The sequence below is a fragment of the Hipposideros armiger genome, unplaced genomic scaffold, assembly GCF_001890085.2.
Source record: "Hipposideros armiger isolate ML-2016 unplaced genomic scaffold, ASM189008v1 scaffold_400, whole genome shotgun sequence".
NCBI lineage: Eukaryota > Metazoa > Chordata > Mammalia > Chiroptera > Hipposideridae > Hipposideros > Hipposideros armiger.
Genome location: NW_017731750.1, coordinates 16,045 through 41,116, shown reverse-complemented (window position 1 = coordinate 41,116; position 25,072 = coordinate 16,045). Strand labels below are relative to the sequence as shown.

General features: G+C 38.1%; 1 protein-coding gene across 2 annotated transcripts in view; it reads right to left on the bottom strand.

Moving 5' to 3' along the window:
- The window catches only part of RABGEF1 (RAB guanine nucleotide exchange factor 1), a 41,835-nt gene extending 17,149 nt beyond the window's left edge, over window positions 1–24,686 (bottom strand). The window contains exons 1-3 of one of the 2 annotated variants that reach the window (XM_019663718.1): window positions 24,496–24,686; window positions 20,055–20,221; window positions 9,094–9,260 (exon numbers count right to left, since the gene is read on the bottom strand). In XM_019663718.1, the coding sequence (XP_019519263.1) occupies window positions 9,094–9,260; window positions 20,055–20,221; window positions 24,496–24,674 (513 nt within the window). In that variant the 5' untranslated portion in view covers window positions 24,675–24,686. Of the gene's footprint in view, window positions 1–9,093; window positions 9,264–20,054; window positions 20,222–24,495 lie in introns of both variants that reach the window. The other variant, XM_019663717.1, reaches the window with a different exon arrangement.
- Window positions 24,687–25,072: the final 386 nt, after the last annotated feature.

The window sequence follows — 25,072 nt, the reverse complement described above, 5'->3', positions numbered from 1 at the left end:
GCTGACTTCCATTGTGCACTTTGACGCTTTGTTTCAGGGTTATGTTGGTAAACCCATGTTTCATCACCAGTGGTAACATGGCCTAAAGCATCGCCTTGCCTCTCCAAAAGGTGCAGACAAACTTGGACTCCCCTTTGCTTTTGTTCATCGGTGTGCTCATTCGGGACCATTTTGCACACACCTTTCTCATGCCAAGATTTTCAGTTAAGGTTTTCCTGTTTCTCTATTGAAGTTTACTTGGTCTGCTATGCTTCTCACAGTCAACTGACAATTCTGATGCCCAATTCTATGAATTTTTGCAATGTTTTCATCAGTCCTGCTCGTTACTGCCCACCCTGACCTCTCTTCATCAGTGACACATTCTCTCCCCTCAGAAAAATGTTTAATCCATTTGTACACTGCCATTTTCTTCATGGCATTATCCCCATAAACTTGGACTAACATGTCCCTGATTTCACTTCCACTCTTGCCAAATTTAACAAAAAATTTAATGTTTTTTGTTGCTCTAATTCAAGCTCAGACATTCTCGCGACAGCACACAAAAACAGAGAACAATAATGAATGCCTCTCGGCAAGACACCACCCACCACACGTTGACACGAACACAGCTGTGAGACACTGATATACCAAGGTTATGAAACCTTACCGAGCTGTTTGTACAGTGCTGCCAATGTAAGCGCACCATGGCAAGTATGCAAACTTAATTCTCAGATCTCATTTTAAGTGTTCATGTTGACCTGCAAAGTATTAGTAAATTTTATTTTCCTCAGCTAGATCCCAGATACAATCCTTAGTCTTTTAATTGTTTGAATAAACTTGTAACTTCCTATATTAGATTAAGTTATTAATATTTAATCTTATTTATTGCTATTGTCTTTAAATAGTTATTTTCTAAGAATGTGCTAAGCTTTTTATCACTAGCATGTTCTACTGTAACTGAATTTTGTGGACTTGATCTCATCATGTTGCTAAATTTATCCTCTATTAGTATTCTGCTTTCCCTTGGATTTTCCTGATAAGATTATTTTTCCTGAAACTTCTATTTCTATCCATTCTTAAAAATTACATGATTAGTAGAATTGCCAGACACTGTACCAGGCAATCATACAAAACGATTAATAAAATGCTCAGAGAGCATTCAGCTTACATGGAAGACTGCAAATAATTATCACATTCTACAATAATTATAAGCCAGAAAGACAAATTGTCATGGGGCATATAGTCAATCTCTCACTTCTTTTTCTTATTCCATCTATCCTCAGTGATCACATCTAAATAGGTATGGTGGTAGAGCAGTATGCATTCTCGTTTCATACCAACACTTGTGAGAGATGGTAGTGATCAGATGTTTTTAGTGGTGGTCATGAGAAAGGTCTCATTCATGTTCTGTGGTATGAACCCAAGTAGATCCATCGCTAACCAGGAAAACCAATCCTGATCCTACTCCCCATTCCTCTGGGGAAGGCGGGTGGGTTTCTACATGAGCACACTGGCTATGTCAAATGCATGGTTTCCTTTCGGTGTTGCCAATTCCTAATGAGACTTCAATCTTTTGTTTCCTATCTACCCCTAATCTATGAATTGATCAAAAAAATTTATATTGTAAATTCTCCAAACTTCATCTTTGTACAAAATTAGATCACTAGACAAATACATCCATGGACTGAACAATTTTTTTTTAGATTTTTATTGGGGAATTGGGGGATGGGAATAGCACTGGGGAATTGGGGGAAGGGGAACAGACAAGTTGCTGTCGTTTTGTTCTTCAGTCTAGTTGTAGAGGATGTTGCTTCACTGGCCCAAGTTGGCACCATCATTGCGCTCTTCCCGGCGAGTCAGATCAGTCGCTGGCTTCTGGACGGCTGCTCACACTGGCTACTGGCTACACACGGTAGCCCAGCTCCAGGTTGAGCTGTTGTTCAGCATCTTAGCTGTAGAGGGCAGTGTCACTGGCCTTCATATGTGGGGTCCGAACTGGGGCCCTCTGGCGTCCCAAGCCAGCTTTTAACCAACGCGCCACTTGGCCAGCCCAAGGACTGAACAATTTTAAGCCCACTGAAAACATTGCTTTAGAGAACCAATTTCAATATCACCCCTAGACCTTCATGTGGATAGCCAAGCAGCAGCTACATGAAGCATATGTCCATAAGAATAAGTTTATAAATTCTGGATATCATCACGTTATTCATTTGCTTTTATTCTTTCAAATAATTTTATAAATTTCAAAGCCCTCCAATAAGCAAATTGGGTTTAAATAAACATAAAATGGACTACCATATGGAGTTTATGAGATGAATTTTTTTACTAATAAACCTATGAATCTAATTTTATTTTTAACATGGAGGACCTTAACATTTTAACTGTGATATTTTAATTTTCCTTTATGATGCTACAATTTTATTTGTTATTTTATGTACTTTCTGCAATGGAAAATCTACTTAGGTGGGTCAGACATGATTACCGTATGTCCCCATGTATAAGACGCACCGCACCCCTTTTCAAAAAATTTGGTGTCTAAAAACTGGCTGTGTCTTATACAGTGGTTGTAGATTTTTTTTTTTACTTGCATTTCCCGCTTTTTTCCACGCTTGTTTTTGCGCTCATTGTTGTAGATTTTTTTACTTGCATTTCCTGCTTTTTCACACCTGTTGTCTTTGCGCTCATTGTTTCACACTTGTTACCAGTATATTACAGTAGGTTACGTTTTGCCACATTCTGCCCAGAAATGGCTCACAAAAGATTTTCATGCAGTGCTGAATTCAAGTTAAAAGTGATCCAAGTTTGCAAAAGTGAATGGAAATCGTGCTGCTGAACGTAAGTTTGGTCCTCCTCCTACTGAGAAAACAATCCAAGACTGGCTACGAGAAGAAGAAACCCTACTGAAAATACCATGGCAGAAGGCCATGAGAGGCAAGTCAGCAAAATGGCCAGATTTAGAGAGGGAATTGAAGATGTGGATTGAAGAGCAAAGGGCAACTGGAATTCCTGTGTCCACAGAGATGGTTCAGCATGAGGCAAGAAGAATTGCTGATGAAAAAGAAGTTACTGATTTCAAAGGAGGACACAATTGGTGCTTCAGGTTCATGAAACGGAATGGACTAAGCATGCGTACATGCACCAGACTTGCCCAAAAGATGTCTGAAAGCTATGAGCAGAAGGTCCTTGAATTTCATCGTTTTGTCATTCAGTGTCGGAAGACACATCAGTTGGAGTTGGGACAGATCGCAAATATGGACGAAGTCCCCCTTCAATTTGATGTTCCAAGTAACAGAACTGTTGATAAGAAGGGGGTGAAAACTGTAACTGTGAAGACAAGTGGACATGAAAAGAGCCATTATACAGTTGTTCTAGCTTGTTGTGCCAACGGAACCAAGCTGAATCCTACGCTGATTTTCAAACGCAAAACAATGCCAAAAGAAGACATTCCTCGAGGAGTGATGGTCCATGTCCATGACAAGGGTTGGATGGATCAGGATGGGATGAAGATCTGGTGTGAGAAAGTTTGGAGCAGGAGACCAGGTGGGCTCTTACGCAAACCTGCCCTATTGGTGCTTGATCAGCTCAGGGCACACATAACAAAAAACACAAAGAAGATTGCTGCAGAGCAAAAAACAAAACTTGCCGTCATACCTGGAGGCTTGACATCCCAGCTCCAACCACTTGATGTCAGCATTAACAAACCCTTCAAAGCTGCCATGAGAGACGAATGGAACCAATGGATGAAGTCTTCTGGGGACAATTTGACACCAGCAGGAAGAGTGAAGAAACCAACTATAGGAGAAGTTTGTACCTGGGTGAAAAGATCCTGGGATAATATCAAGATTGAGATCGTTGTCAAGTCATTTAAGAAGTGTGGCATTTCAAATGCCATAGATGGAATTGACGACGAGGCAATATATGAAGACAGTGATTCGTCATCAGACACAGATGAGGACAAGCTAATGGTTGGGAGTTTTGACAGTGATGCGGAGTTGTATGAATTTTATGATGAATAAGGCTTGAGTTCAATAACTTTATGTAATCCTTTTTTTTTTTTTCAAATTTCGGGCCCCAAAATTAAGGTGCGTCTTATACATGGGGAAATACGGTACTTTTCATTTGCACCAAATCTTAACACTTAGAACAAACTACATTCATTCTTATGATTATTATTAGTACTCACTTCTAACTAGAAACACTGTGACCTCCTTTCAGAGGCATAAATGGCCCGTTTTTACTGGTGCCAATGGGTCACCTATTCCTCCCACAGCTCCACACAATCACTGAAATTTTGTTACAATTCAGAAAATTATTTTCTATTTCTACACAGATTTACACTTCAGTACAGGGTTTATTTTATAATATAAAACAACTCCCCTGCCACTGTCCTGTTGTGCTGCTTTGGATTCCTTACAGGCCTCACCACTATGCTGTATGATAAATCGGTGTATTGTTTACTTCCTCCATTAACGTGTCAGTCCCACAGGGCACCGCTCCCTACATTCTCAGTGCCTGTAACAGAGCCGGGCGTAGGGCTCATGCTCAATGCCGGGTCAATGAAAGAAGGAATGAATGTGGCCATTCATTATTGTTCCTCCCTTTATAATACTACAAAGATGCTGGGAGACAATTCCACCTCGATCTTTTGTATTTCCATACATCTTGTGAGGAGAGGCACTGACTGCCTTTGTTCTGTACTCTTGTCAAGGACAGCTGTGTAACGAATAGCCTTTAAACACACAGGCAGTGCCTCCCTCAAGTCAGCATGTTGCCCCTGGGGCAAGGTCAGGCAAGCTCACGCCCAATATAAAGACCCTTTTCTCTAACAACTCCTGTACTTGCAGGCACCACGTGGTCTCCTATGCACTGCCCTGTGGGAACTGATGCAAATACTGATATACTCTGGCTACTCCCACCTGTTACAAACTGGTCTTTTTTATGACCCAAGAGATTTGTATCTTCTGCCAGAATCCATGAAAGGATGGCATGCTAATTTGTTCACTAGCAAGTTGGGTAAATCTCAGGTCATTCAGAGTTCTTTCCAAAGGGCTAAATGATAGCAGGTTTGTGTTGGTAAATTCTTTTTGGGTGTACAAACTCAAAACGTTTTTTTCATAGTTTTCTAAGAAAAAAAAAATACAGTTTACCAGTGTAGATGAACTCTTCTCCTTAAGTATTCTCTAACCATTGCCTAGGATCATCTTTTCTATAATACCTGTATAAAGTCATTTTACATTTTTTTCCTAAATTTTTTTCATTGTAGTTTAAAAAGTTTGACAAGTAGGTATATTCCTTTGAATATTAACACTGAGAGGCTCTCTGTACACTTTCTTAATTGACTGGCTGAAGTCTTTTTCTTTTTCACCTCTAGTTTTGAAAATCTTTATTTGACTATTTCTTTAATTACGTTTTCTGTCTATTTCATCTGGAACTATCATCTATAGAAATTGGATTGCAGTGATCATTTTCTGGGTTTATTAAGTTTTTATTGCACTGCAGTTAACTGTTTTGCTCTATTTAAGTTTTAGCTTTCATGTCCATATTTTTTTATATTACTAGTTTCTGCTGCCTTCAATGTTTTTTTAAGGAAAATAAACATATTAGGGCTTTAATTCTCTTAAACAAAAATTTAAAATTAACATTTAAGTATACCAAGCATGCAGTCCTTATATTTTGAGATAGTCTATCTTATCAGGGAATATTCCTTGAGGTCATTACTAGCTAGCTGAATATAGATTTAAACATTTCTACATTTAGATGAACAAAACAGAGTACAAGTGATTGATTTGTCAAATTCACCACTGAGCCACCATGGCTGCCCTTCAACAATGTTTTACGTTTTCTCTCACACATCACTGTATTCTTCTATGACATCTTCTTGATTATTTTTACTCATTCATCACTTTCAACATAGTCATCAACTCCTTTATCTATTTTTGTTTTTTATGATGTATAGATTCCATCATCTCAGATCTTTTCCCATTGTCTTGTTGCCTCACTTCTCATCCTTGCTGCTTCTAAATTTAAAATTGGGACCTGGGTTACTTCCTGCCTCCCCATGATTTTCTTACCATAATTAAAGCCTAGTTTGTTGACTAAAGTTTCTGTTTTGGATACATACTTCTGCTCTCTTAACAGTAATTACACTGCAGGGCAAAATACTTCTTGTATACACATATGGCTTCAAATAGAGAAGTCATTGAAGGTATATAAGGATACCTTTTATTTATTCTGGGGAAGAGAAGGTAAATGAAGATATAGCCATATTTTAAACTACATATATTTTTTCTCTTCAGTCAGGTTTAGAAAAAGTTTTTCAAGAGAATTACTATTAGAGAGTTTTAAGTTTACATAATATAATCAACACCAGATTTACATAGAATAATGGGGAAAAGGACAGTGAAGGCAGCAAAAGGTCTCATGTTGTGCTTGACAAGGCTTCCTTAATAAGGAAAAAGAGCGTATTTGAACGACAGCTAATAAAGGAATCTTGTTTTTAAAACTGCACTGAGAAACCCAGAAAATCTGTTTATTAAAATGCCTTAATGCAATATCCAATAAATTACAGAGTCAGTATTTTGAGAAGTAGAGGGTTATACTGGTTATACTTTTAAAAATAGGGTGGGCTGCCCTTTCAGAACAGGGAAAAATTCATCTGAGGGACATTAACAGTTAGCAAAGGCAGGATTTAAATTGTTGGGCAGCAACAGAGTTTCTTTAGGAGCTTCATTTACTCTGATTTAACTATAGTCTGTGTGTTTTGAAGATGTTTTCCTATAAATAAATTAGTGGAAAACAATTATTTACAAAGCCAGGGATCTCATTAAGTTAGAAAATATAGTTTTCTAGTTACGATAGGCAAGGTTAACTCCTATATAATGCTTTAAAATTGTTCTGGGCACATGGGGTTTTGTCCAAATGACAAAAGAAATTTATACATCCTTCATTTCATTGGTGACCACATACCCCTGGATCTGTGGCCACTCTTAGACCTAGTTGAAGCTTGGTTCTTACAATGAGATTCTTATAGTTACTTTGTAATAAGAAGTTTAAAAACCTAAACCTTGTAAATTCTTCTTAACTTCTTCTTCATACACCCCATCAGCCCTGAGGCCATTTCTTCAATTTAATTTAAACTCTTGCTATGGTGACTTCTAAGAACAAAAAAGTAGCTGATAACAACTGTATGTTCAGTGTTCTGAAACTCAAAAATGTGGGGAAGAATAATACTGTGGGATGCATTAAGAATTATCAGTTAATGGCAATATCAATGAGGCAGTTTCAAACAGGTAAGAATGAATTTTCATATTGAGTACATCATTAGAATAAGATGACTAGAAAGTTCAGTTGGCAAGAATAACATTAAGTTAAGGTTTTTAAGCAGTTTTGATGAATTGAGTACAGAGGGCACCTTGTACTGTGACATACTTCATTTCCTCACAGGAACTACAATTCTCTCAAGAGATTTATATGATTATATGATTTGAAGCTAGTCAGGTAAGATTGCTTCATTTGGGTGTAAAAACTGTTTTACTCTTTGAAACAACATTAAGTTGCAGCTAAAGGCAAAAGGCTTCCCCAGGGATATCCGGCTTAACAAACGTCTCTTCACTATCAGATAGATGTTGAACATACATGCATAGGACTTGGCCACTTAACCACAAAACACTTAGTGCTAGTGTAGAAATGGAAAACAGGTTGCACAGTGGCTCTTAAAGAGGACTCTGAAGCCATATCCAGGTCTCTGATATCAATTAATGATGCCTTGAAAACAGCTAAGTATGGCAGTATCTGTGCCAGTTTATTGTATATTAATTCAAAAGGCAACTAAATTATTACAGAACACAGGCACATTACACTTCTGAGCAAATGAACAAATCTGAGCTAAGCAGTTTTTAAAAATCTAGTATTATACAGTATATATGCCCTATGTACTATAGTATATACATCAATATAAATATTCTCTAAACATTTTATAGGGGCTAAAGAACCTTAGTTTTTACTTCTGATAAAAAAATGAAAGTTGTACATCACATGAACTCTGAATTTTTTTCATATTAAAGAAGTCTATCATTGCTTCTAACTTAAAACATTAATGATATCTTGCTTGTTTTAACTCTAAATGTCACTACTGCTTACAAATACTTTGAGCAAAAAAAGAGAGCTGCTTCTTTATTCTCAAGTGTACTTGCACACCAAAAAACAAGAAAGCTTCCTTTGTCCTTTACTAACTGAATTCAATATTTAAAAAATATTTTGACAGAAGTCAACTGTTTATTAGCCTATCTCTGACCACAGGTAAAATATAGCTAAGCAGTTAATCACCTTGCTGTTTTTCTAATTTCTTTTTCCTTTCTCTCCAAGACTTCTTCACTCCATAGAAGGACTTTTAGAGCTAATTCCAAGTTTAATGGGTGAAGAATGCCACAAATGAATTAATCACTATTTACAAAATGAGTCCATTTACGGGTAGTCGTATGAATTACTCTAACTGAAATTATGGGTTAGAAATTACAGGTTAAAGACACATGTGGAAGACACAAGTTCTAGTTCGGACACTGTCAGAATCTAGCTGTGTAACCTTGGACAAGTCACTTATCTTCTCTGGCTCTCAACTTCCCCATCTATAAAATAAAGGGACTAAAACCAGATAATTGCTAAGGTCCTTTTCAGTACCTAAGTTCTAGCTTTCCCTTCACTTCCTTAACAAGGAGAGGAAAATTGAAAATCAAAATACAAAACAAAACAAAAACAAAAATACCCTAAAATGATTGTTACTAGTCTAACAGTTGTTACTTAACAGCTCAAGGTCTACTACGGCAGTTTACACTGTTTACAAGGTGACAAGTTAGGAAGGCTCATTACTAAAATATGCAATAAAAGTGGTTTGGATGTCACACTTTCCACGCAAAGATGATCCAAACACCACTGAGTTGCAATGGAAAAGTACCAGCCCAGGAGTCAGGTTTTAACTTGGTACAGTGGCATTTCTTAGTAATGTAACATCTCTGGGTCTTGATTTTCTCAGATGTAAATGACAAAATTGTACTAGATTAGCTCTAAAACCTTTCCTAAAACCCAAATTCTATTTCTCAGTGGTTATTCTCAACCTACCCTTTTGTAATGCATTGCTTCCAAAAACAGCTTGGTTTGCTTATAGACTTCTTGGCCTGTCTTGTGGAAGGTCTTGAGAAATTCTATGAACTCTTTAGACACTCTATCCGTTTCAATGCTGGTCTGCCGGTTTATGGAAGGACTGGGAGCTTTTGCTTCCTGAATTTCTGCTGGGAAAATTAAAAATAAGTTTCATTATACAGAAGATCCATACATGGAATTACTTTAAGTATCTAATTTCAGATTATTTAAATTATGCTTAATCGAAGTTAAACTTTAAATTATTTTATGTTTAAATATTTGACAACTTTCCTTAAAGCAAGCTAAATCTATTTTATGAGTAGGAATACATGTACATAAAACTACATGACCTAAAATATATCCCTATTCAATTAAAAGTTCATATTTTCTTAGCCAAAATATATCATACTTTTATCTATATAATCGCTAATACTGAAAAGTCACCACTATCTTGAACAGTTTACAAAACTAATCAACAAGTAAAATAACAACCAATAGAAGCACAAAAATGTTAGATGACTTATAAAATGTTAGACAACCTTTCCAAATCCATTTTACTTGCATAAAAGGCAAAGGTTAATTTGTTTATGTGGAGACCAACAGTAATTTATCCACCACTCAGTTTTCAAGTCATACTGCTCAAAATGAAAGAATCCATTCAAAGTAGCATAATGATTATGACAGAGCACACAGCGAAGAGGTAAGGAAGCAAATAAAACACTGTCTGACCAGTTGGCCCCCCAGCTCACTCCCCTCTTCCGTGAATGCACTGAAAGGAAAATGGGGTCTTTACAGGACAGAGATGAGGGGGCTGAAACAGAGTAAGCACTCTCAGGAAGCATGACCTGTCACTTGGCTTCTTATCACATTCTAAGCCTCCTGATTTTGAACTGTGCTCCCTAATGCAATACCTGTAAGATATTAGGTACCTCATACACCCATAATTCCTTTTTAACACAAAAAAGATAATTCAAAAGAAAAAATGTCTTTTGACGATATTAAAATCAACCTATTACATTTTTTCTCAGAGTATTGCTTATAATCTGTTTTTAAACTTTAGTGCCTGAGATACATTTTAATGATGAGTTGAAATAAAAGTTTTAAGATAATAAAGTCATTTCTATTAGAGTGACTGGTTTATTCAGGTGAGACAAACACATGTCAATTACCTAAAAGAATATACTATTAGCTGTAGCAAACTAAAGACTCCACTTCTCACTTATTACATAACCAGTTATCAAACTAATGTGTTACATAAATTGCTTGACTTACGTTCATTTTGAAGCAAAAACGCCCTTACCACCCCTCCAAACTGTACTGTTTAGTTACAACAAAATTGCACTTTATAGTTATCTTTCCAAATCAAGTATTTGCCTATTTTTTAAGTTATCGGGTGCTACCTAACTGTGATTCAAAACGTAGAAGCCCTTAAGGAATTCAACCACATTAAGAGAAAAAATAAAGGAAAGAAAAATAGCACACAGAAACACTGTATGTATGGTTAAAAATACTATCAGTCAAGTCAGACAACAAACTGGAAAAAAAAATGCTTGTGTGTTACATCACAGACAAAGGGCTACTCTCCCTAATGTAAAAGGACATATATAAATAGAGAAGAAAAAAATCCAACAGTTCAATATGAAAATGGGTAAAGAATACAAACAGTAGACAGAAAGGAAACACAGATGAATACCGTATTTCCCCATGTCTAAAAACTGGGTGCGTCTTATACAGCGGTTGTATGAGCGCAAAAACAAGTGCGAAAAAAGTGGGAAAAGCAAGTAAAAAAAACTACAACCACTGTATAAGATGCACCCAGTTTTTAGAACCCAAATTTTTCGAAAAAGGGTGCATCTTATACATGGGGACATATGGTATGTTCAATCTCACTCATGTTAAATACATAGATTAATATAGCATGAGATGTCATTTAAAAAATTAATAGACAAGACTCTGAAGTTTGATGTTGATGAGGATACAGGGAATGGGGGCACTCTCCAACTATGGAACTGGGAGTGTAAATGATGTAACTGCAATGGAATGCAATCTGGTGATAATCATCAAAATTAAAAATACATTTATCCTATGACCAAACAATTCCATTTCTCAGAAGTTTTCTACTAACATATTGTAATTGCACAAGTACAAAATGAAATATGTACAAGGCTACTCATTTTAATGCAAAAGACTGAAATGGCACAAAACAATGACTAAAGGACTAAACTATGGTTTAATCCACAAAATGGAACATCGTATAATTTTAAAATTAAAAATATGCTTTTTATGTACTGATAAGTGTTCTCAAATGTATTGCAAAGTAAAAAAAGCAGGGTATGTGTAGTACGCTATCTTTTATATAAAACGGGAGAATTGGGATAAGAATATATGTATTTATAAATGAAAAAAGCACAGAAGGATATAGAAGAAGATAATAACAAAGGTTGTCTGGATATGGGGGAAGGGTGATGGTAGTCTTTGGAAACTAGATGACTATACCTTTCATTTTTGAGCCATTTGGATGTACCACCTATTGTTTTTAAGAAAAATAAGCAAATCAGGTACAATGTAACTCAAAACAAAAATTCGCATCTTTTCTGAAACACTGTTTATCAATACAGAGAACCAAAAATTGTATTTGACATCCTGTGTGACTAGAAAAAGTTCTTTAATACTTGGAATTTAATCCTTTACTCAATCTGATAATTCCACTTCCAGTAATGTTGGAATAACAGAGACTGGGTTTACCCTGCTGGCTTAACTAGAAAATCAGACAAGAACCATAAAGAAATAATAGTTTTCAGACACTGTACAACAGGCAGATGGGAGAGTAACCCTTACGAGAAAGGGATAAACATGTTAAATGCTACAAGTGCCCCAGCTCACTGCTGGGAGAGTTTTTAAGCCACGGCTCAGGGAGAGGCAACTCAAACAGAGTTTAGACAACTTGTTGAATTGGGGAAACAGAGTTTAGAGCACAGGGAGGCCAAAGTCACTAGAATTGGCATGGCAAAATACAGAGAGGATAGGGCTGCACTGAAAAAACTCTAGGTAACTGCAAAGGAATCCCCTTGAGTTGCTGCATGCTGTACAAGCATGTGAGAAAACTACCTGACTGGGTAAAGGAGCAGGCAGAACAATCCCCAGAGCACACAGAGCTGAGAGAAATTTGTTTTCCCAACAACCAGGAACAAAGAGCATCAGCAATGGCCAATATGTGGGCAAATATAAAAGGCATTTTCTCACTTAAAAAATTTCTTTAAAAGATAATTAACTGTTTGACACTAAAGTAATAATAATGGATTGTGGGATTTATATCATATGTAGAAGTAAAATGTAGGACAACAAAGTATAGGAAGAAAAAAAACATAAGAATGCTGTTGGTAAGATTTTTATATGTAAAGTGGTATAATATTATTTAAAAGTAGAATAGTTAAAGACGTATTTTGTAAACCCTGAACAGATGGATGGACCGATGGAGGGAGGAAGGAAGGAAGGAGCTGATAAGCCATAGCGGAGGTAAAGATATAATCATAAAAAATAATCTATCTGGGCTGGTCGAGTGGTGCATTGGTTAGGAGTTGGCTTAGGACAATAGCGCTGAGCAGCAAGGCCCCGGTTCAGATCCCACATGAGGGCCACTGACGCTGTGCCCTCTACAGCTAAGATGGTGAACAACAGCTCGACCTGCAGCTGGGCTGCCGAGAGTCGCCGGCGACAGCATATGCTGAAGTGGGGCTGGCCTGCAGTGGGCGTGAGCTTTCGTGAGCCACCATGAGTGGCTGTCCAATGGCTGGCGAGCGACTGCCTCACCTGGGAAGACTACAATGATAATACCAACATGGGCCAGTGAAGCGCCGTCCTCCACAACTAGACTGAAGAATAAAAGGACAGCAACTTATCTGTTCTCCTTCCCTGATTCCCCAATGCTGTTCCCCTCCCCCTATTCCCCAATAAAATCTTAAAAAAAAAAAAATCTATCAAGAAATCAGAAAAAGAGAAAAAGAACTGAATCCAGATGAGATAAAAAGAACCAGATGGTAAATGTATAGAATTTATTTAAAAATCTCATTAACTATAAGTAGTCTAAACAGTCCAATTAAAAGTCAGAGATTGTCAGATTAGATAAAAACCAGATCCCCATATCTACTGTCTATAAGAAATCCACTTTAAGTGGAAAGATAGAGATACCTTACAAACTAAAGAAATGAAAAGGATATACTATCGAAACAATAAAAGAGCTGAAGTAACCTTATCAATATCAGACAAAGCACATTTCAGAACACAGAGGATCACCAAGGATAAAGAGGACATTTCATAATGAAAAAGGGGTTAATTCTTCAAGACACAGTAATCCTAAATGTGTATGCACCTAATAACACAGCTACAAAATACATGAAGCAAAAATTGCTAGAACCGAAAGAAGAAAAAAAAATCCACTATTTTATTTGGAGAATTCAATACTCCTTTCCTGGTAATTGATATTACAGGTGATAAAAACTATCCGTAGGCAGAATACTTGAACAATGCTATCAACCAACTTGATCTAACTGACATTTATAAAACATACCACTCAACAAAAACAAAATACACATTCAATCTGACAAAATAATAAGCTTACATACAGCGAATGTTTATGATGTGCTAAGTACTTTTCTAATCCTTTTTGTATAATCCTCACAACTCTGTGAGGTAGTACCTTTATGATGTTTACAAATGAGCAAGCTGAGGTTTAAAGATGTTAAGTAACTTGCGTAATGTTGCAGTTACTTAAGTGGTAAAGGCTGGTTTGAACCCAGGTCTCTGCCTTAACTCCAGAGCCTGAGGTCTTTACTGCACTACAGCTGCCTCCTGATGCCAAAGACAGGCCTGCACACCTTGGAAGGACTCCAGTCCCGGGCTCTGGAGATCTACAACCCAATCAAGAGTGGGAGCTCTGACCACCCTTTATCGCTTTACTTGGGCACACTCCTCCCTCTGCCCCCAGCAAATCCTTTCCCCAAAGACGGAGTAAGGTTTAAAAATCCTCTTTCAAAATGTAAATGAAAATAAAATGTAAGCTGAGGATACTCTGTTTGATGCTATAATGGTGGATACATTTGTCCAAAACCCACAGAATGTACAGCACCAAGAGTGAACCCTAATGTAAACGATGGACTTTGACAATGATGTTCAGTGTAGGTCCATCGATTATAACAAATGTACCCCTCTGGTGGGGATGTTGGTAAAGGCGGAGGCTGTATTGTAGTGGAGAGGCTAGATGGGAAATCTCTGTACCTTCCCCTTAATTTCACTATGAACCTAAAACTGCTCTCAAAAAAACAAACCTTAAAATACAAAAAAAACACAAAAAAACCCAAAACAAAAAAGTCAGTCAAGATTAATTCTATTCACTAGTTATGAATTAGTACAAATTACTAAAATCAACAACCATTTCTCTCTGATCTTCCTGAAAAACCAACCTTTAATAAGAGAATGGAAATTTAGGGCTGACAGAGTGGCTCAGTTGGTTAAGAGCTCACTCAAGAGTGCGAGCTCTGAGCAACAGCGGTTCACGTCCTGGCCCAAGCTGAGCTGTCACTGAGCTGCCAACAGGTGGCAGGATGGCTCAACAAAAAAAAAAAAAAGGGAGAACTGAAGTTTGGATTAGAGAGTAGAAAGTGAGAGAGACACAATTCATATAACAGGAAACGGGTGAGGTAGTTTTGAACAGCTAATGGATGTTCAGAAGGGTGTACGTGAAAGGAACAATTTCATGTGCATGACATTTTGGCTAGGACCCAAAAGGGCTACCACTTGCTCTACAACTTAAAATCTTGTTTTTAATACAGAAACAAAGCTTGTATTTCAAGCATAGCCCGTCTGCCATGATTATCAAGCTTTCCATTCCTCAATCTAAACACTCAGTTTACAAAAATCTTCCCAGCAGAACATGTGCTCTTGCTTATAATAACTTATAGCTATCACCCAATGAGAATTTTCTACATGGCAGACACTGTTTTTTACCATGCATCCTCATTAATCCCAAAAAATGCTGTTAGATCCCGAAACCATATGAAATAATGTTTTCCATTTTAAGCCATGAACACTACTGAGGTGAGAAAGGTTAAGTCACTGTGTGCCTCAAGTCACATGGGCAGTCAGAAGAAAAGCTGATTTGACTACAGGTCTGTTTGATTTCCAAGCCCAAGCTCTTTACAACCACACCATGATCTCCCTCCTATTAGTACAGCATCTATTTATTCCTATTTAAATCAATCAATGAGTATCAACTGAGCACCTACTATGTAAGGCTGTATGCAAGGCAGATCCCATATTAAATTAAATCCTTAATATACAAAATAAACCTGTAAAAGCAAAATCTTCACTAAGTTTACTTGAAGAATAGTTGTCAGAGTAAAGACAACCTGAAAATGTCAGTATCAAAAAAGAACGTGATCATATAATAAAGATGATTAACACCATTTCTAGCACTAAAAAGACACTTTTCATCTCAATGTAAAAAAATTTACATTTCTCCAATTATCCAAACAATAAAGGGCAGTTCAGTAGCTCTGACTATAGTTACATCATAGGACTAAAAGGCAGATAGTCTGTAGCACAGTAAGAAATATATACAGTATTTGGTCTTTCCCCCTGGGTTCCTGCAACAGAGCTCCTAAAACCCTTGAAATTTCTAGAGTGATAAGGGTGAAAGGGACATCTTTTTTATTCCTAACAAGACTCTTTCTTCCATATCTGAGTTTATGCTAATGAGGTGACTCTTGCTGAGTCCCTAGAAAGCTTCAGGGCTATCTAGATAGGGGCTAGTTGCCAGAGGAACCAACCAAGGGATTAGGCAGTGGGAAGTCTCAGTCCTGCCCCACCCTTGACCCCTGGCTTTGGGGAGGGGAGAGGAAATGGATATTTTTAATCACCAGTGGTCAATGATTTAATCAATCATGTCCACAAAATGAAGACTATAGACACCCTTAAATGACTGGTTCAGGAAGCTTCCATCTTGGAGAACACATCCAGGTGCTAGGAGAGAGGCATGCCCCGAGAGGGAAGGCATGGAGGCTTGGCACTCCCTCCTCTATCTTGTCCCATGCATCTCTTCCATTTGCCTGATCCTGAGTTGCATTCCTTATAATAAACCAGTAGAGTAAACAAAGTTATTTTCCTGAGTTCTGTGAGTCATTCTAACAAATTATCAAACCTGAGGAGAGGGCTGTGGGAATCCTCAATTTATAGCTGGTTGGTCAGAATTATGGGTGCCCCACTCCTGGGAGTTTTGACTGGTGTCTGAAGTGGGGGAAGTCATGTGGGGCTGAGCCCTTAAAGTGGGGGATCTGTGCTGACTCTGGGTAGTTTGTGACACAACAGGATTGAATTACTGGACACCCAGTGATGTTAGAGAATAAAAGGCACCACATTTTAAGTGTCAAGGGAAATTTCTCATTGTCTTTATCAATGAAAGTCAGAAACTGATCATGTTCCAAGTGCATTCTATTTGCTACACTGTAAAAAATGATTTTACAAGATAAATAATCTTCGGTGTAAACAAGAAAAGGCAACCAAGCTGACTATACCTGCAAAATGACTGTAAACAGGCACAGTTATAAAGTCAGTTCCAAATTCAACTTGGGAATTGTTACCTCAGTTTCATGTGAGCACCAAACAGACCCTGATGATTCAAGGAATACTTCATTAGTAATCCTTCAAACAATGTGATTAACACCATGCTTCTACTTAATCAACATCTGAAATTCTGGTTTTGGGATAGCATTGAATGCTGGAGGATTATAGTTTTATTTACTTTTTAATCTTACTTTAAAATAACTTCAAATTTACAGAAAAGCTGCAAGATTGTTAAAAACAATTCCTTTATACCCTTTACCCAGATTCACAAAATTTTAACATTTTGCTACATAACTGTATTATTTCTTCTAAATTTTTTCCAGAGTGGATTGTATACACCATGCTCTCTACCCCTTAATATGGGTATTTCCTAATAACAAGGATATTCTTTTACATAACTACATTCAAGCTGGCTTCCACCATGGTTCCACCATTAGGTGGGGCAGGGTGGGAGGGTGGGGGTGGAGCCTCTTACCCTGCTCTAGCCCTGGAATCAGTCATTTCTCCAAGGAACCCTAGTTCACTTTAGTGAAAAACAGTATTAGAACCTAGGACCTGGATAGAGGACTAGTATTTTAATTCTAGGAGTACAGCCTTTAGATTAATTTGTAAAAGATGGACACAAGATTCTACTCAGGGTGACAACATCTATTTGAACGCTTTAAAAAAAGGGCATTTTGAATGTAAGAGCAAGTATTTCAGCTTGGCCAATCCACTATGATTTACTTTGTTAAGCTATAGCTCACTCGACCTTACTTTGGAAATTAGAAAATTGTAAGTAAACTCTGAGTTTTTACAGTCAAGCTGTTCCATTTACCTTCTCTTAAAGGGGCATCCAACTCTTATTAAAATAGTCTTCAACCTTAACGAAGGTTATTTGTGTTCTGTTTATTACCAAGGTGCCCTGGCTTTAGGGCTTTCTTCTGTGCTAACAATAAAAGCGAGTAAAATACCAAGAGCAAGGCACGATCAGATATTAATGAAGTAAAATAAAGAACACAGAACACATAGGTCTGTGTTAGTCTAGACCCAATAAACCAACATTACATTTAGTATGGGCCAACTTTATCCACGTGCAAAGACCAATCAGTCTGAAATGCCAAGTTCATCTGGCAGAAGTTACGTAAGCAATCTGCAAAAGAAAGGTCCAACAGCATTCTCTTTTCTAATACACACATATTAAGTTTTACAATTCTTTGAGGTCTTTATCCTCATATACTTTCTATAGACAAGACAAAACAAAACAAAACAAAAAACAGGTAAAGATCAAAAATCTAAAGTAAAACTCTGTCATTCTAAAAGAAAAGAAAACACGTAAGAAATATTCTTTATAAAAGTTTTAAAATAAAAATAACTTGGAATTGTTTCTTTTAAAGTACAAATATTTCTATAATTTGATGCACATTGACAGAGCTTTTAGGACATTTTTCAAAACTGCCCAGGATGGTCAGTGAATGTGCTTGACTATTATGCACATCAGTAATAGAAACCTCATTGTATACCTATATAGATGTAAATACAGATATAGATATAGATACACACACACATACTTGAGGTCAAGAGATATCATGGAACAAAACTGAACCAGGAGTCAGGAGACCTGAGTTCTAATACATCAGCTCATTACATGACCTTGGGTAAATTAGTTAACCTTTACGGGCTTTCACGCTATCATTTGCAAGGCAGTTAGAACCGATGGTTTTATATGGTTTTATAACTTCTTCACTATTTCATCTGTTGTCATATGCCATTTCACCATCTATCATAAATTCCTAAGGTTAGTGACTTTCCCAAAGCAGGAAACAAAATTTAAGCTAAATAGGGATGAATGACCCCTTCGGTACCCTTGAACTGCTTACTAGCAGAGACTATTCTCCCAGAAAAACAACATAGGTATTTTCAAACAGCTAACACTTAGTAGAGACTTACAATGTGTGTCAGGCACTGTGCTACACTCTTTATACATATCAACTCACTTAATCCTCAAGACATGCCTATGGTAAGTATTACTGTCCCTCAGAATAGACAGGGCTTGAAGAGATTAGCTTGCTCCCAGTCACACAGCTGGTAAACTGCAAAGCTGAGACTCAAACCAGGTGACTCCAAAGCCTGTTCTTAACCACCCTCTACATCACCTCCCAATAAATAAATCATGAGCCAAATACATTCTTAATTTAATCTCTAGCAGGTACTGATTATTTCCCCTTCTTACTGCAGGAGAGAAAACTGCTACATGTTAACAGCCAACCAAGAAACAACTTCAAATTAATCATGTGAACAAAAAGATTATTTAAAGGTTTGTATTTACTAAAGAGAAATGCTGTGTTTTGGCAAAAGCAACCTTTCCTTTTTAACAAAACAAAACAAAACAATAGTCACTAAATCTGAAAGGCCAGCAAAGATCTTAAGAGGTGATGTTATTATTTCCCTGCATTTGGGCAGACTGGAAAACCTCACGACAACTATGCCAGGTTGGGGGGCTGGGGGTGAGACATGGGCTCCAAGGAAAACAGCTCCTCTGCTAGCATCAGCACCGGTTCCCAGTCTCCCTCACCATTCCAAATTCACTGCATAACTGATGACAAACATAAGGGTTCAGAGACTGAGCCCTAACAACAGGCATTCTTTCTTGCTTCCTGCTAGGCCATTTCAACTAGCTTTTCTGCTCACTGGTAGAACAAGTTTGACTTTAGTGATAATCCTTTTGCTGGTTATAGGGCATTTTAAAAAACAGGATAAGGTCAAGTACATATATACAAATCTATGTACTAGAAAATACATACTATGGGTCACATTCATCCCTTTAAAAGCCCAAAGTGAGCCTTTTCCCTATACGTTCACTCAACATATGTTTCCTATCTGTTGCTCCATACTTCCTCATGATACAAGCTGTCTCTCGAATAAGTTCTCAAAAAACTTCCTTTTTAGATGACTTCAAGCCTAGAAACAGCCATTCTGGTAAGGTACAGATGGTGAGGATACTATGCAAAGAATAAATCAGGATCCAAAAATTAAAGGCACAAAAAGTAAAACATCCAAAAAGATAGCCACTTAGATAGGAATGAATTTTATTTAAAAAGTATGTATTTCAACCCTCTTCATTCCTCCTATATGAGTAAACAAGCTTCCGTAAAACACAATGTCCTCCAACCAGAAAGATTTTGGGTTTCATATATCGTCTGACCGTCAACCGAATTTCAGTCTCAAATCTGAGTTGATATTCTCTAAGTTTACAGAAATTAAAAAACTGAGCCCACATGTATTATGGATCTACTCTGTACCTCATCTGAGCACAGAAGAAAAAAAGAGACTCAGAAAATCACCCTTCTTTGATCCAACCCTGGAGGAAGCACTGAAGAACCTCTTCACGGTGGTGACCTTCCGGGTCTTCTCATTGGTTTTCTTTTCTTCAAACTTGGAAAATGTGAGGGACTGGGCCCCTTGGCTGCTCTGACTGCTGGCAAAGGCCTCTTCCTCCTCTCGCTGTAGTCTGTAAGGCAAGAGTGGATTAAGAATGACCCAGATATTCTCCAAGTTTTCCTTGTGTCTAAAGGTATTACTCAACGAATTGAGGAAGATCTAAAATTTTTAGAACTAGAGGCTAAATACACCAATTAGGTCTGAGGTCTCTGATACTGTAACTATCCTACATGCTACTAAAGACTGTAAAAGGGACCTTCTCTATAGATCATGTTCATTTAGTAAATGTACTAGGGTTACATAAAAAAAATAAAGTCTAGTCCAAATTTTCCCCAACAAGTTCAAGGTCGGAAGAGAGAAAAAGATAAGTAAATAATTATGATATAATGTGAGTTTCTACAGTAGAGAATAAAACTCAAGTGCTATGAGAACACAGGGAAGAACTAAGTCTGCTGGAGAAGTCCCAGAAGGTTTCACAATGGTGACATTTAGGTCTGTCTTAAAGGATAAACAGGATTTTGCCAAGTGAAAGGGCATACCAGGAAGAAGGAATTACAAATGTGAAGGCATGTGGTTCCTGTTACGAACCAAGTTCAATGCAGTCAGAGCACTGAGGCTGGATGCATAAGTAGGCACTAGATGGTAAGAAGCCTTGACTGCCATCCTGGATTTCACCATGTGAGGGGCCCAAAAAAGGCTGTAAGTTACCATTATCAGATATGTGCTTTAGAAAGATGATACAGGTATCCGTGTGACAACGTGAGGGGCAGACAGACTAATAGGGACAATAATTAAGACTATATTAGAAAGAGGCCGGCTGAGTGGTGCATTAGTTAAAAGCTGGCTTGGGGCGCCAGCTCTGAGCAGCCAGGCCCTGGTTCAGATCCCACATGGAGGCCAGTGACACTGCCCTCTACAGCTAAGATGGTGAGCAGCAGCTCGACCTGGAGCTGGGCTGCCATGAGTCGCCGGCGACGGCGTAGGCTGCAGCAGGCTGCCATAAGCTACTGTGTGTGGCTGGCAGCCAGTGTGAGCTACCAAGAGCCACCGTGAGCAGCTGTCCAGAGGCCGGCAACCGATCTGCCTCACCCAGGAAGAGCGCAATGATGATGCCAACATGGGCCAGTGAAGCAACATCCTCCACAACTAGGCTGAAGAACAAAAGGACAGCAACTTGTCTGTTCCCCTTCCCCTGATTCCCCAGCGCTGTTCCCCTCCCCCAATTCCCCAATAAAATCTTGGGGGAAAAAAAAAAAGAATATATTAGAAAGATTTAAGGGCCAGCTGAGTGGCTCAGTTGGTTAAGAGCGTGAGCTCTGAGCAACAGGGCCACCAGTTTGATTCCCACATGGGCCAGTGAACTGTGCCCAAGCTAAGCTGCCCTGAGCTGCCACCGGGCGGCTGGATGGCTCAGTGGTTAGAGTGTGCACTCTTAGCAACAAGGTTTCTGGTTCGACTCCCGCATGGGATGGTGGGCTACACCCACCCGCAACTAAGATTGAACATGGCACCTTGAGCTGAGCACCTGCAAGCTGCCAACAGGCAGCTGGATGGCAACTGGACTTGGAGCTGAGCTAGCTGCGCCCTCCACAACTAAGACTGAAGGACAACAACTTGGCTGTTCCCCTTCTCCAATCCCCCAACACTGTTCCCCTTCCCCAATAAAATCTTTAAAAAAAAGAGAAAGATTTAAGTGAGAGAAGATAAGGACCTGGAAAACAGGAGAGGGTGAAATTCAAGACTTCTCTAAACTGAAAAACTAGAACTTGCTTGTAGCTGCAGATAGTGTAGGAGGTGAAGAAGAAATTAACAATGACTCCAGTGTTTTTTAGCCAACTGAATTAACAGTCATGTTAACTGATACAGGAAGAAGGTTAGGAAAAAATGGGGAGTGGGGATTAGAGGAATTAAAGCAATAGATTTGGACTTGGACTTGCCCGCATTTGAGGTTTGTATAATAAACCTCAAAGGCTATCTATTTACAGAATAAGGGTTCTCAGAGTGTGGTCCCAGGACAGCAGCAGCACCATCACCTAGGAACTTGTTAGAACTGCAAATTTTGAGGCCTTACTCCCAAAAAATTAAGTCAGAGACTCTGAGGCTGAGGTCCAGCTATCATTGTTTCTACAAGATTTTCAGGTGATTTTCAGATCTGTGCAAATTTGAGAAATTGTACTGTAGGAAACCTCAAGCGAGGTCACAACTGGAAGGAGTAAGAAAACAACAAAATCACAGGGAGAGGTGTAGACTGAGAAAGGAATAGGACACATCTTTCTCTGAGACAAAACAGAGTTTAATATAAAGATATTGGTATATTCTGATGTGGAGAGGAGAGCAAGCTAAGAGAGTTTGTGCCTAGTAGCCTCTATTTTTTTTATGAAATAGGACCAGCTACTGAGAATATCAGGAGTACAGTGGGAAATCTGAGGAAATACTGGGTTGTCGGAAAAGTCATGATGTATTTTTGTTTTTCATTGCAAAAACGCATCATGACTTTTCCGACAACCCAATAATTAATGTTCTATGTCAGCATTTTCTCTCGTTGACTGACTGTGGAGTCACTGAAAGCAGTGAGTGGACTTTATAATTCTCTGAGTTTACCACAGAAGCTAGCAAAAGAGTCACTCTACAAATGTGGCTGATTAGATACAAAAAACTAGCAAAAGCTGTCAAGTTCAGTTTGACTTTCTTTTTTATTGAGAAGTTTTAGTTTCTAGGGCGCTTTGGCAAAGGATTAACATTATTCATGGCATTTTATTAGTTCCTATGCACACAAGATGGAAGTTATTCCATCTTCTAATTTTTATCATAATAATATTTCTGGATAATACAAGTTTATCAAATAATACTTTTGACCTACAAACCCCATTCAGGAAAAATTAAATTTTCATATATGTTTATGACTGTGCCAGATGCCATGCTGGATATAGCAACAAAATGAGGAAAACAATGCTTGATGAGAGCCAGATACATCATATACATGTTGCTAATTTAACCCCAACATGAAGTACGTTTATCTCTGTCTTTCTACTCTAAGGAGCTTGTCTATTTTAGAACTAAGACTAACACATCCGAAACACAAAATAATTAAAAGGTAAGACAAAGAGAAAATGAAGAAATCACTGAAAGCTATGAGGTGTGATTAAACAATATGGTGTTTAAATAAAAAAAAAATTTATTACAGTGAAAGACACATTGCCATTAATCCCCTTCAAAATACTCCCGCTCACTTTGAACACATTTATCTCATTGTTCTTGCCACTTTCTGAAGCAGTTCTGGAAGTCCTCTTTTGTAAGTGTCTTTAGTTGTGCTCTTGTAGCTGCCTCGATGTCCTGAATCAATTTAACTTTGGGGAAGAGCCAGAAGTGGCATGGTGCCAGATCTGGTGAATATGGTGGATAAGAACACACTGTAATGTTTATTTATTTTATTTTATTTTTTTTAATTAAAGTTTATTGGGTGACAATTGTTAGCAAAGTTACACAGGTTTCAGGTGTACAATTCTGTAATACATCATTTATAAATCACATTGTGGGTTTACCACCCAGGTAACGATTTATTTGACAGACACTGCTGCACCAGAAGTGATGTGACACGGAGCATTGTCATAATGGAGGATGATTTACGGTATACTTTAAAACACACCTTCTCTCAACTATACTCACATCCGATTGGCTGCACCGAACAAATGGAAACTTGTCACACACTGTTATGAAGGTTTGACACACCACTTCCTGTATTGAAGATCCCTGCCTTTCTGTTGGATGGCACTCGGCAGCAACATTCACCGTATTTTGTGATCACAACAGAAAGGCTCCATGTCACACATTCCTCTGGTATGGCAATTTCTGTCAAATAAAAACATTACAGTGTGTCCTCATCCACCTTATTCACTGGATCTGGCACCGTGCAACTGCTGGCTCTTCCCCAAAGTCAAAATGACCATGAAAGGTAAATGTTTTGAATGGATTCAGGACATTGAGGCAGCCAAGACAGCACAATTCAAGACACTCATGAAAGAGGATTTCCAGAATTGCTTCAGAAAGTGGCAAGAATGATGGGATAAGTGTGTTCTAAGCGAAGGGGAGTATTTTGAGGGGGATTAGGGGCAATGTGTCTTTTACTGTAATTTTTTAAAAATTTAAATATTTACCGTGTTGTTTGATCACACCTTCTATTTATTAAATGTTGACAGAGAAGAAGAGGGGGGAAAATCCATTTCTCTTTATATTAAGCTGACTTGCTGATAGATCAAAACAGAAGAGAAAAAATATATGCTGACAGTGACAGAACTATGTATCCAGTATAACACTGTTACGCCACCCCTAGTTAAGTCTTTTTACCGCTCCGCCAGTTCCCAATCCTCCTGAATCTGCTTCTGCCTGGCTTTGTGGTACTCCTCCCTCCAGCATTTGGAACAGAAACCCTGCCAAGCAGGGTTGCCGTAGTAACCACATCCTTTCTTGCACAGGAGCTCTGACTGATCCACATGAATTCCTCGGCGTTCAGACTTAAGGCTCATCTTCTTCCTGCCAACCAAGTAACAAACAAGAAAATGTTGAAAATGAATTCTTCTATCAGCACAGCAATTAAGAACCAAAAAAATGAGTACATATCTTCAAACTATAGTGGAGGGAAGAAGAGAAGGAGGGAAGGGGGTAGGGAAGAAAAAAGGGAGAAAGGGAGGGAGGGAGGGAGGGAGGGAGCGAGAGTGTGAGGGAGGAAAAAAAAAGTTTAAATACAGCAAATTCCTGATACAATCATACTAAAGAAAAGACTTATTCCCTCTTCAACAATACAACAAACACTTTATGAAAGGACTAATATTGGATTAAAGACCTAAACGTAAGAAACTATAAAACTCCTAGAAGAAGACATAGGGAAAAACTATGACACTGGCACCAATTTTTAGATATTATA